The sequence below is a fragment of the Scomber scombrus genome, chromosome 15, assembly GCF_963691925.1.
Source record: "Scomber scombrus chromosome 15, fScoSco1.1, whole genome shotgun sequence".
Taxonomy (NCBI): domain Eukaryota; kingdom Metazoa; phylum Chordata; class Actinopteri; order Scombriformes; family Scombridae; genus Scomber; species Scomber scombrus.
In genome coordinates, this window is record NC_084984.1 from 1,241,462 (window position 1) to 1,254,469 (window position 13,008).

General features: G+C 38.6%; 1 protein-coding gene and 1 long non-coding RNA gene across 2 annotated transcripts; one reads left to right on the forward strand and one right to left on the reverse strand.

The window, feature by feature from the left end:
* The first annotated feature begins 1,258 nt into the window (after window positions 1-1,258).
* pbdc1 (polysaccharide biosynthesis domain containing 1) lies at window positions 1,259-6,772 on the forward strand. Its single transcript, XM_062434809.1, has 6 exons — window positions 1,259-1,301; window positions 2,749-2,814; window positions 2,923-2,982; window positions 3,861-4,001; window positions 4,727-4,838; window positions 6,366-6,772. The coding sequence occupies exons 1-6, from the start codon at window positions 1,272-1,274 to the stop codon at window positions 6,458-6,460; spliced, it is 504 nt and encodes a 167-aa protein (XP_062290793.1). The 5' UTR covers window positions 1,259-1,271; the 3' UTR covers window positions 6,461-6,772.
* Window positions 6,773-11,323: 4,551 nt separating this feature from the next.
* Window positions 11,324-12,681, reverse strand: LOC133995084 (uncharacterized). The gene is made up of 3 exons (XR_009927139.1): window positions 12,616-12,681; window positions 11,431-11,589; window positions 11,324-11,347 (listed from the first exon to the last, which is right to left on the reverse strand). It is a non-coding gene; the product is annotated as an uncharacterized LOC133995084 (long non-coding RNA).
* Between the last annotated feature and the right edge of the window lie 327 nt (window positions 12,682-13,008).

Consider the following 13,008-nt stretch of genomic DNA (forward strand, 5'->3'; position numbering starts at 1 on the left):
CGTTATTATGCAACTTTAACACCACAAAACATCTGATTCTCTGTTTATTCATAGCAGCCGCAGTTAATGCACTTTAATATTGTCATTTTAATCAATGTGTCTTTTTATATTGTTGAATCTTTCATTTCCTCCACATATCTTATATATAACACAACATACTTTCATATATTATTATGTATATTTATTCATACCCATTTCACACATGGTTGCCAAAGTTTCATTTTTAGTGGTACTTGATGCTTTTATCTCATATGCTGAATATTTGTAGGTTTTTCAATGGTTGGTCTGACAAAAAAGTGCAATTAAAAGCACTAATGATGGACATATATGGACATGTTTTACTATTTTGGGTGAATTTAAAGCGTTAATCAAGGAAATAATGAGCAGATAAATCTAGAAAAGCTTAAAAACTACCAAACATGTTTCCAGCTCCTCTAATGTGAGGATTTGCTGCTTTTCTCTGTTTTATATCTTTATAAACTGAATATTTTTGGCTTTTGGATTTTTGCTAAAATAAAATAAGACATTTTCTGTGCATTTTTTTGTAAATCAGTTATATAGTTTAAGGTTTGGTAATGTATATGTTGTAGGCTAAACAGTTGTTTTTTATTTTTTATTTCAATTTTATAAAATTACAAGAGTAGAATATGTGGAATGGAAGACAGTATGGACAAAAGATATGATATATTTATTTATATAAGATAGAACCAGATATTTAAGATATTTAAAAAAGAGAGAATTAAAAGAAAGAGGAAAATGAAAAGTTTGATCTGCCCTTTAACGCGTGACGTCAGCAGCGTGTTAAAGTTGAGAACAGAGAGTTTCACCCAGCAAGATGATTCCCTGCATTTAAAGTCAGACTGTCTGAACTGGTTTACTATCTGTGCAGGTTTATGTGCTGCTGTAACAGACGAGTTCATGTGGAGAAAAATAACCATAAAATGTAAGAACCGTTATTTAAAACTCTAGAATACATCATGATTAGTTGTTTTTTTGCTCACCTAGCTTGTTTTAGGCAGTGTCCAACCATATTTTCGACCATATTTAATTTAATATTCAGCTTTAAACATTTTCTTGATGCACGATTGTCTCTTTAATGTATTTGTACTGAATTTTCTGCGTGTTTCAAGGGAAGGTTTATAATCTAATTTGTGTCAATATATTTTAAAAAAAAAGATATTTCTCAGGTCTTTTGGAGCCACTGCGCATGCGTGCAGTAAAGTCCATGCAGGGAATCATCTTGAGCAGCAGCAGATCTTTGGCTGAGAGAAATGGCGTCTGATAATGGACTCGCCGCTCTGGTAGGATCACGAAAACAAACCAACTTCTACATATTTATTGTGTTTTAGGCTTTTATTAGTGAGCCGACTCATCAGGAAAGTCTGTGACGAGTCTGATAGATTAATAAAAAGTTAAATTTAACGGTTTAACGACGCAGGATAGCTAGCTGACTGGGCTAATGTTAGCTAGCCGACAGAAAACACGTGTAGTAACAGAGCAGCAGATAAACACTGAAGCTTCACTGACAGCTGATATTATATCTAATAAATCTTTATAATCACATGTGTGACGATGTCTCATGTCTTATCAAGAGAGTAGGACTGTTTCATATGTTTATATAGTTATTTTAGATGTTTTATTTTATCTCCTGACTTTAAAACATGAATTCATTGCTGGAAAGTAACTAAGTACATTTACTAAAGTACTGTATTCAAGTACAGTTTGAGATACTTGGTGTGTAGTCTGCTCACATTTCAGATGTCTATGAGATGTTAACAGCTCCACCAAATACTGATTTTTCCCTCTAAACTTCTCACATGCTTTCATTTCAATAAATGTTCAAATGATCCAATATTTCAGCAAAAATCAAAGATTAGAGAAAAAGTCCAAAAACTGAAAACACATTTGTGTATCAGAACTTAGTTTGTTCTTCTTTCCCTTTAATCATCTCACCAGCCCTCACATTTATCTGCTGACCCTTTGGAGGGGCCCCACCCCTAGGTTGGGAACCACTGGACTAAACTAGCTAACTGTATATAAAGTAGTGTAAACTAGCTCCACCTCCAGCAGCTACAACAGTAACATGCTGCTCTAACACTGATGCTTCACTATTAATAATCTAATGATGTCATAATAATAATATATCAGTCAGAGGACCAAACCACTACTTTACTGTAATACTGCATACTACATCACTATACTACTGCAGTACTTTATACTGTAATACTGCATACTACATCACTATAATACTGCAGTACTTTTACTGTAATACTGCATACTACATCACTATAATACTGCAGTACTTTAACTGTAATACTGCATACTACATCACTCATAATACTGCAGTACTTTACTGTAATACTGCATACTACATCACTATAATACTGCAGTACTTTTACTGTAATACTGCATACTACATCACTCATAATACTGCAGTACTTTTACTGTAATACTGCATACTACATCACTCATAATACTGCAGTACTTTTACTGTAATACTGCATACTACATCACTATAATACTGCAGTACTTTTACTGTAATACTGCATACTACATCACTATAATACTGCAGTACTTTTACTGTAATACTGCATACTACATCACTCATAATACTGCAGTACTTTTACTGTAATACTGCATACTACATCACTATAATACTGCAGTACATTTATTGCAGTAACTGTTTATAAAGTAGTTGAAAGTATCTTGTGTGTATTTAAAGTGTGTGTTGGTGTGTGTGTGTTTCAGGGAGTGGAGGGAGCGTCCGCAGCAGCTCATGCTCTTTCTCTTCCAGCAGAATCTTATGACAATGATGTAAGTGAACCTTTAAACACTTCAACTGTCGTTTCAGTCGATCCGTCGTGTTTTCATCTCTGTTGAAATGTTATAAATGTGTTTTAAGCTTTGACGTCTTGGTTGCAGCCGCGGGTTGAGATGATGTGGGCGATGAAGGCTTATAACCACGCTGAGGTTTACTTCAATGTAAGAGCCTCCATCACACACACACACACACACACCTGATAACACACACACACACACACACACCTGATAACACACACACACACACACACACACACACACACACCTGATAACACACACACACACACTCTCACACACACACACTCTCACTTTTTTCACTCAACTTTGTTGCCATACATTTTAAAGGAAATTGATCAGTTTAACAGTTGTTTTTCCAACTTAATTGATAAACCCTCCTGTTGTCCTCGAGGATGGAAGGGAGGAAGGAGGAAGGAAGGAGGGAAGGATGGAAGGGAGGAAGGAAGGGAGGATGGAAGGAAAGGAGGAAGGAAGGAAGAGAGGAAGAAAGAAGGGATGGAAGGAAGAAGGAAGGAAAGGAGGAAAAAGGAAGGAAGGATGGAAGGAAGGAAGGGAGGATGGAAGGAATGGAGGGAGGAAGGAAGGTAGGAAGAAGGAAAGATGGAAGGGAGTGTGGAAGAAGAAAGGAAGGAAGGAAGGGAGGAAGGAAGGTAGGAGGGAGGGAGGAAGGAAGGACAGAAGAAAGAAGGAAGGGAGGAAGGAAGGAGGGAAGGAAGGAAAGAGGGGGGATGGAGGAAGGAAAGCAGGAAGGGAGGAAAGAGAAGGAAGGAGGGAGGGAGGACAGGCGGAAGGAAGGAAAGAAGGAACAGTCAAAACAGACGGGTCAATTTGACCCGGGAGGACGACGGGAAGGTTACAGCAGCTGTTTTTATCTGAGCGGCTGCAGAGTGACATCTAGTGGCTGAACGTCGTAGCTGCAGCTCTAATCTGAACTCATCTTAACTGATTCATTCATATTTATATTAACGTTCTTAACATGATTTAACACATTAATTAACTCTCTTCTTTCTTTCTGTCTTCAGCTCATTTCATCCGTGGATCCGGCGTTTCTGAAGCTGACGAAGCTGGACGATACAATCTACTCGTCCTTCAGAGAAACGTTCAAAGATCTCGACCTCAAGCTGCTGAAAGCTGAAGACCTCAAATCTGACGAAGCCAAAGAGGCGAGTCACACGTTAAATTTACAGATTTATATTCAAAACATAGCATCAGTTTATTAAATATGCTTCAGATTAAACTCCCCAACAGCAACCATAACACAACCTGTATCTATAGCAACCATAACACAACCTGTATCTATAGCAACCATAACACAACCTGTATCTATAGCAACCATAACACAACCTGTATCTATAGCAACCATAACACAACCTGTATCTATAGCAACCATAACACAACCTGTATCTATAGCAACCATAGAACAACCTGTATCTATAGCAACCATAGGACAACCTGTATCTATAGCAACCATAACACAACCTGTATCTATAGCAACCATAGAACAACCTGTATCTATAGCAACCATAGAACAACCTGTATCTATAGCAACCATAACGCAACCTGGTGGTCTGTCTGTGCATTACATACCTCATACAAGTGCTAAACATTGACCTAAAAGTTAAATGTGTTCAATAGATTTAGTTTATGACACAAAGGGACTTCTACCAAACGGTGGAGCAGAACTATAAAGGGTTAAAAAATGACTCAAACTGACTTTGGACTCGTGGTCCATCGGATACCTGAACGGCTGCAGGACTCTGAGCTGAGATATTTCAGGTGAATCGGCTCCAAAGTAAATTTTATCAGCTGTATAAACTTTCTTCTCTTTCAGTTTCACATATTTCACATATTTACGGTTCTTTAACTCTGACTGTGCGTCTCTCTTCAGACGTGGCGTCCGTTCTGTAACCAGTTTGAAGGACTCATCGAAGATTTCAACTACGGCACTCTGCTGCGTCTGGACTGTGAGAAGGGTTACAACGAGGAGAACACCATCTTCGGTGAGTGAGGATAGACCTGGCACCATAACTACTTCTGTTGGACGTAGGGCCGGGCAGTTAATCAGAAAATAATCGAAACTGACATTTAGAAACTCTAATCGGCTTAATCTCGCTCATGTCAATTAATCGTGGTGTTCACTGTTGCCATGGCAGCAAAGGTTGCATATCTTTAACCTTTGTGTCGTCCTCCCGGGTCAAATTGACCCGTCTGTTTTGACTGTTCCTTCTTTCCTCCCTCCTTCTCTCTTTATTTCCTTCCTCTCTTTCCTCCCTTCCTTCTTTCCTTCCTCCATCCCCTTTTCTTCCCGTCCTTCTTTCCTTCCTTCCTTCCTTCCTTCCTCCTTTCCTCCTTTCCTCCCTCCTTCCTCCCTCCTTCCCTTCTTCCTCCTTTCTTTCCTTCCTTCTTCCTCCTTTCCTCCCTCCCTCCTTCTCTCTCATGATCTTTTCATAGTTCTAATCAAGTAAACTAGACATTAACCACAGAAAGCGAGACACTTATACCTTAACTGGTGTGTCAGCTGTCAGCCATATATAGAAATATATACTAACACGCGCAATAACAAAGGTTTTATTTTGAAAGCTCAGACAGGAAGCCGCCGCAGCTCAGTTAGTTTGACAGAAGCTGAAACACACAGCGAAATGTTTTAACTGTAAATAAAAGTGCATATTTTCCAGCCTGCTTCAGACAACGAGTTTACCGACTAATTATTAAAAACCACGATGTGTTGTGTGAACTATCGTCATCTTAACCCGCTCAGCTAGCACTGTGTTTGTACCACAGTGTTTCTTGGATGTTCATGTCTAGTTATAATAAACATGAATAAATCATTTATAAATTAGTTATTGTGAATATTATGACTTTATTCTCGTAATGTTACGACTTTATTCTCGTAATATTACGACTTTATTCTCGTAATAATTACTTTTTTCTCGTAAAGTTACGACTTTATTCTCGTAATATTACGACTTTATTCTCGTAATATTATGACTTTTTTTCTCGTAATGTTACGACTTTATTCTCGTAATATTATGACTTTATTCTCGTAATATTATGACTTTATTCTCGTAATGTTACGACTTTATTCTCGTATTATTATGACTTTATTCTCATAATGTTACGACTTTATTCTCGTAATGTTACAACTTTATTCTCGTATTATTATGATTTTATTCTCGTATTATTATGACTCTATTCTCGTAATATTATGACTTTATTCTCGTATTATTATGACTTTATTCTCGTAATGTTACAACTTTATTCTCGTATTATTATGACTTTTTTCTCGTAATTTTACGACTTTATTCTCGTAATAATATGACTTTTTTCTCGTAATGTTACGACTTTATTCTCGTAATATTATGACTTTATTCTCGTAATAATATGACTTTTTTCTCGTAATGTTACGATTGAATTCTCGTAATATTATGACTTTATTCTCGTAATTAAAAAAAAAAAAAAGTCTGGCCCTAATACTCCGTCATACTTCACAGAAAAGACTCATCTGTTTTTCTTCTTCTTCTTTTCAGCCACCAGAGCTCAATTCTTTGCTATCGAGATCGCCCGAAACAGAGAAGGCTTCAACAACGTTGTCTACAACACGTCCAAAGCTGCAAAGAGTTAACCTGAAAATAATTTAAAAAATCACCTGAAGAGTCTCCGCCAGGAAAAAAACCAGGAACTGTCCGTCTCCTCCTGAGGATGAACCTCGTCGTTTGAATTAAAGTCATCATCCTCATCATCATGGAGGTTTCTGGTCACCTGATGAGCAGCGGCGTTAAACACTGTTTGGACCCTTCAGTCCCACTAATGCATTTTGTATTTACTGTAAAGTTTTAATGTGCCAATCATACGTTAGTTTATTTTCTATTAACGCTAAAAAGTTGCGTTTGTTTGTTTGCCTGGAAACGAAAAAACTGAAAAATAAAGAGCTGCATTTTACCGACTGAGAGTTTTTATATAAATCATCCATCATCCATCCATCCATCCATCCATCATTTATCATCCATCATCCATCCATCCATCATCCATCATCCATCCTCCATCCATCCATCCATCATTTATCATCCATCATCCATCCATCTATCATCCATCCATCCATCCATCCGTCATCTATCATCAATCTATCTATCATCCATCCAAATATTTAAACAAATCAAATATCACAATATTTTTGACCAAATACCTTGATATCGCCCTGATATTGTAGGGATGAATTTTGGTGCCTTCACAAAATATTTACACAATGAGGTTTTTGACAAATAATCGTCAGTAATGTCGATATAATGACAAAGTGAGTAATTGACTAATAATAAAACAGCTAGAACAATCTGGTAAGTTCAGAAAATGACATTATTTTACTGTAACGCCGCCTTTAAAACCGAAAAAGAAACTCTTATGCCATATCATGATATAACAATACACCAAATTAGCAGTTACACCTAAGGAGGGCAGAATAATGACAAAGTGTGTAAAAGGCGAATAATAGACCGACTAGAAAACCAGGAAAAAACACCTACGTTATATCATGATATTACGATATCCAAATTGTAAGACGATATCTAGTCTCATATGATGATACCGATACTTTGCCCAGCCTTACTTTGGATCACTACTCAAAGCTGGTGAGCATAGGTGAGGGTTGGGACGTAGACTGACTGCTAAACTGAGAGCTTCACCTTCGGGCTCAGCTCTTTCTGCACCAGGACGGTCCGGTGATGCTGCACCCATCAACCTGTCAATCTCACCCATCCGTCTGACCCTCACTGTGAACAAGACCCCCAGATACTTAACCCTCCTGTTGTCCTCAAGTCAAGGAAGGAAGGAAGGAAGGGAGGGAGGAAGGAAGGATGGAAGGGAGGAAGGAAGGATGGAAGGGAGGAAGGAAGGAAGGGAGGAAGAAGGAAGGAAAGGAGGAAGGAAGAAGGAAGGAAAGGAGGGAGGGAGGAAGGAAGAAGGAAGGAAGGAAGGAAAGGAGGGAGGGAAGGAAAGAAGGAAGGGAGGAAGGAAGGACGGAGGAAAGAAGGAAGGAGGGAGGGAGGGAGAAAGGAAAAGAGGAAGGGAGGAAGGAAGGAAAGAAGGACAGAGGAAAGAAGGAAGGGAGGAAAGTAGGGGGGAAGAAGGGGATGGAGGAAGGAAAGAAGGAACAGTCAAAACAGACGGGGTCAATTTGACCCGGGAGGACGACAGGAAGGTTAAACTCCTCCACTTGGGCCTTCTTAGTCAAGTTTGTTTATTGAGTGTTTTTGTGCATTCAGCTCTTCTGCCTCTTTACTTTATCAGTTAATTTCATTAGATCACAAAAAGTAGGTCCAGCCTACACAATGATGGTATGATATTGATCTCCTGTAATAAGCTGGAAACCTAAATGGAAACTGAATCAAATTGTATTAAGGTGAAAATTGGCGCCACCTGCTGTTTATATTCACACAGCAGCAGTGGATGGAAACAAGCATTCACAACATTTTATTTTATTTTTCAGGACATTTGGTTAAAATGTTTATTACATTTAGATTGAAACTTGAAGTAAGTGGAATTTACTCTGCAGAACATGAATTTAGAGAAATGTAATCACACACATTTGACATTTCACCTCTGTGTGTTTGACAGAATCTACAAACATGTCAGCTCGACTGTGACAGTGAACTTTATTTAGTCATTAAATTCTTGTTCCAGTCGACCTTACATAATTAGCTTCAATGATTACTTCATCCAAACCATCATCCTGTCTCTAGACTCAATTCCAACTAGGCTGCTTAACGAAGTCTTTCTCTCAGTTAGCACTTCCTTATTAGATATGATCAATCTGTCTTTAGTAACAGGATATATACCACAGTCCTTTAAGGTAGCTGTAATAAACCACTTTTAAGAAGCCTCCTCTTGATTCATGTGTTCTAGCCAACTATAGGCCGATATCTAACCTCCCCTTTCTCTCCAAGATCATTGAGAAAGCAGTCGCCAATCAGCTGTGTGACTTTCTACACAGTAATAGTTTATTTGACGATTTTCACTTTGAGAGTTAGACGCTTGGCCAGCTCCGCCTTTTGAAGCTTTATTGAACAACGTATTAAGTCAAATCAGTTGCGCTCTGCACCACCAAAAGCACCTAATCACCTCAGCTGCTCATCGCCTGGAGCCGAGAGACAGCGCCTCCAGAGACCACCCGGAACGAGCAGCCGCTCAGAGTCCAATGAGATCGCATCCCGCTGAACTCTTTACCCCCCCCCCAAAAAAAAAAAAAAAAGATTGATTGACTCAAATGGCTCTGGGTCTAAGTGTCTGAGTCTGGGCAACGTTTATCATCACTTTCCACTCGAACTCGGCCAATCCTGCTGTGTGATTGATTAATTGATTGATTGATTGATTGATTAATTAAGTATATCACACACATTTTACCTCTGTACGTATGACAGCATCTACAAACATGTTAGCTCGACTGTGACAGTGAACTTGATTTAGTCATTAAATTAAATTATTCAACTGTCTGAGTCTGAGTCTGAGTCTGGGTCTGGGCAACTTTCATCATTCCTTTTACCTTGACCTGAACAGTCATCCACACTCTTTACAAATGTCCTGAATATTTTTGCTATTTGTTCATCCTCAACACACAGTGCCCCCCCTGGCCTCCCATACTGTGACTTTGATCTGTTTACATCAGCAATACAGGTCCAGTCTGTATCCTCAGCTACACACCACTTTGAATGATCAACTGTAGCTCTCCATTCTACCCACTTTGAATCAGGTTGTACAGATTGGATGTTATGCACTTTTTTCCCACTTGGAGGGCATTATTATTAAGTCTTTTCCTGTGTATGTTTGCTCATAATGTGTAGGAGGCATTTATAAAAAGTTCACCCAATCATACATGACTTTACGCTAGTAGCCACACTGGACAAATTTGCTCTGCAGAAGATGAATTTAGAGAAATCTAAACAACTTTTGGTGAATAAAATGTCACAGAGATGTTTAGAATCAGAATAGCAGATCTTTAAACGGTTGTTTGCTTATAAGTTCAACACAGGACTTGATGAATGTGTGTTTTCAGGTTGAAGTCATGAAGCTCTGCAGCTGTGTGACGGAAGACAAACATGTTGAGAGACAGAAGTGACGATCACAAAGACAACGAGGAGTTTCTCTCACATTTTAATGAATTTATCAACACAGACACTTTGGTTCCTCTAAAGGAGAAACTTCACTCAGTACAGACAGAGTTACAGATCATCATTCAACACATCAGCCAATCCTGCTGTGTGATTGATTCATTGGTTAATTGATTGATTGGTTAATTAATTGATTGATTAATGAAGTATAACACACACATTTTACCTCTGTGTGTATGACAGAATCTACGAACCTTTTAGCTCGAATGTGACAGTGAACTTTATTTCTAAGTCTAAGTCTAAGCCTGGCTTTGTCTGTGGCTCTGGGTCTATGTCTAAGTCTGGCTGTGGCTCTGGGTCTAAGTCTGAGTCTGGGTCTGGGTCTGGGCAACTTTCATCATCCCTTTTACCTCGACCTGAACAGTCATCCACACTCTTTACAAATGTCCTGAATATATTTGCTATGTCTTCATCTTTAACACACAGTGCCCCCCCTGGCCTCCCATACTGTGACTTTGATCTGTTTACATCAGCAATACAGGTCCAGGGTTTATTTTGATCCATAGCTACACACCACTTTGAATGATCGACTGTAGCTCTCCATTCTTTCCAGTTTGAATCAGGTTGTACAGATTGGATGTTTTGCACTTTTTTCCCACTTGTAGGGCAGAAGGGATGATCATGCCCCGCCTGGCAGCCCCAGGTCTGGACTATCAAATCACTGTCGACAGCTTTTGAAATAGTCACATAAAGATCTCCAACTGCAACAACAAGAACAACAACAGGAGACACGTTACACAGACTGTTCACATCTGTGGACTTTTATATTACTTTATATTATTTACACTTTGTTTCTGAGCTGACTGAATTTTAAGCTCTGCAATTGGCTGTTTCTTGCTTAAATGCACCCTGGGAGTCGTAGTTGATGTCTCTCCTTCAGTTTTTATGTCCACAGTCTTGTAGTTTTGACTAATTAAAGAATCAGATATTTGTTGATGCTAGTTTCATGTTGATCCAGACTCCTCCCACTTCGTTATGATTGGCTACTTGGTTGAAGAGGACTTAAAATCTATTGGATAATGTGGAAGAGAAATTCTGCATGTACTTGTGTTTATTTGCTTTAAGGATGAATAAAGTTTTCTGAATTGAACTGACAGCAGTGATATGAAAACCATCTCAAGAGTTAAAACAGAAACATGCAAGAAACTCACCTTCTGGATCACCTGTCTCTGACACTTGTTTAGCAATGCTGTTAAACGCCTTGTTGTTACTGGATTTAAGCTCCTGGAATTCATTTGAGATATCGATTATTTTTCTTTTCTCTCCAGGTTTTGGTTGCTGAAGCTCAACATGAAAGTCTGGTGGAATATGTTGATGGTATGGGAAAGCGTTGATGTACTGCAGGTGTGTACCTGAAGATATGAACAGACACATTTATAGTATCATTCAATCCAAACACTGAGACTAATACACAGTAAATATGAAGATGGATTACCGATAGCTTTGAACTGGTCGTAGTTGAATGTTACACAGATGAACGTCTGGCCTTTTTTTGATCCACTTTCAGGGTAGAAATGTTGCCCTTTTTGAGGGAACTGTGGTGTGCTGTGTAAGAGCCAGAGTCCAGTTTTGTCTTTCTCCATCATCACAACTCCTGTGAACATGAACAGTCAGTCAGCAGCTTGTCTGAAGCAGCTTCACCACACTGACAGAGCTGAACCCCAACTGACCCAAACAGACGCTCAATGGTCCTGAGGCCTGAACTACCAAGCAGGATTTGAGGTTAACTCTGAGTTTTCAGTCCTACGACGCTGGTTCACTTCTGTCAACGCCGACCGCTGACCAATCAGATCTCTCTTTAAAACAGCGCTTCTAACAAACTGATAATTTATGACATTAAACACATGATGATGATTTTATCTGATTTTATGTGTCACAGCTGACGACTGTGTGATGAGAACTGTTAATAAAAAACACATTGTTAATTAGCTGCAATGATAATGATTTTATAAATTAGAGTGAGACAGACCTCATCATACATTAACTACTTTTACACTCTTTGTTTCAGTAGCAGAAACAGTCTGACATCACTTTAAGTTTACAATGTGACATATTCAGATGGATTCTTTATCATCCAACTAAACAGCAAACAATCCTCACTCTGTACTTCAGTCATGTATAATGATATTACCTGCATGTATTTTAAGCCTTAGTCTATTTCTAATATGTGGAAATAATTCACAGTGTTTCTTCTTCTTCTTGTATGATTACAGACTGTCATTTACATTTCCCTTTGATCAATTTGACTTTTTTCTGTCAGTAAAACTGAAGTTTTCTGCAGGTTTTTGTTATCACTGTTTCATCTCATATTATATGAAGAGTTCATTCATGGTTCTGATGATGTAGCTCATAATTAACAACTCGCCTCTTTCACATGAACGCACTCAGAGCTGAAAACTCAGAGTTGATGGTTAATAATCAGCTTCATAGTTCAGGTTATCTGTTAGACTCAGTGAAGCCAGATAACCAGAAGACATCCTGATATGTTGAACCTGCTTCATAGTTCAGATGTCAGGAGGACAAATCTAACATCAGTTTGATTATTGAAGGTAAAGTAGTAGAAGTGCTTCAATAAGAACAGAAAGACACGTTCTCCTGTGAGAGAGATTCCTCTGTTTACCTTTACTGTGACCGTGTGAATGACCAGGCCTCGGCTTCACATCCTTTGGAGGCTGATCACTGTAGCTGATGAATCCAAAATTTGGTGTCTATAAGTAAAAAACAGAAGAAACAACTTTTAAAGTTTAGTGGATCTGTTGATTGTCACAACAAAAAAATGTCTGTAATGATGTAAAGTTTAAAGAAAACTCAGAGATGAAGGAGGTTAATCTGCTGTCTTTGAGTTAAAGTCAGACTTTCTGCTGTCATGAAGTCTTTGTTAGTTTCAGACAGACACAGTTGTCATTTTCCCGTCCTGCGCCCACGTTGTCTAAATAGCAAAACACACTTGAACTCATCCATGGGCGTGTTGGTCAGGCGCATTGTAGGCACGTTGCTATTTTGAGACAGAGGA

Coding starts and splice junctions, on each gene's coding strand:
- pbdc1 (XM_062434809.1), top strand. CDS start 1,272: ATGGCGTCTGATAATGGACTCGCCGCTCTG. Junction 2,815..2,922: donor CAGAATCTTATGACAATGAT/GTAAGTGAACCT, acceptor TCTTGGTTGCAG/CCGCGGGTTGAGATGATGTG. Junction 2,983..3,860: donor ACGCTGAGGTTTACTTCAAT/GTAAGAGCCTCC, acceptor TTCTGTCTTCAG/CTCATTTCATCCGTGGATCC.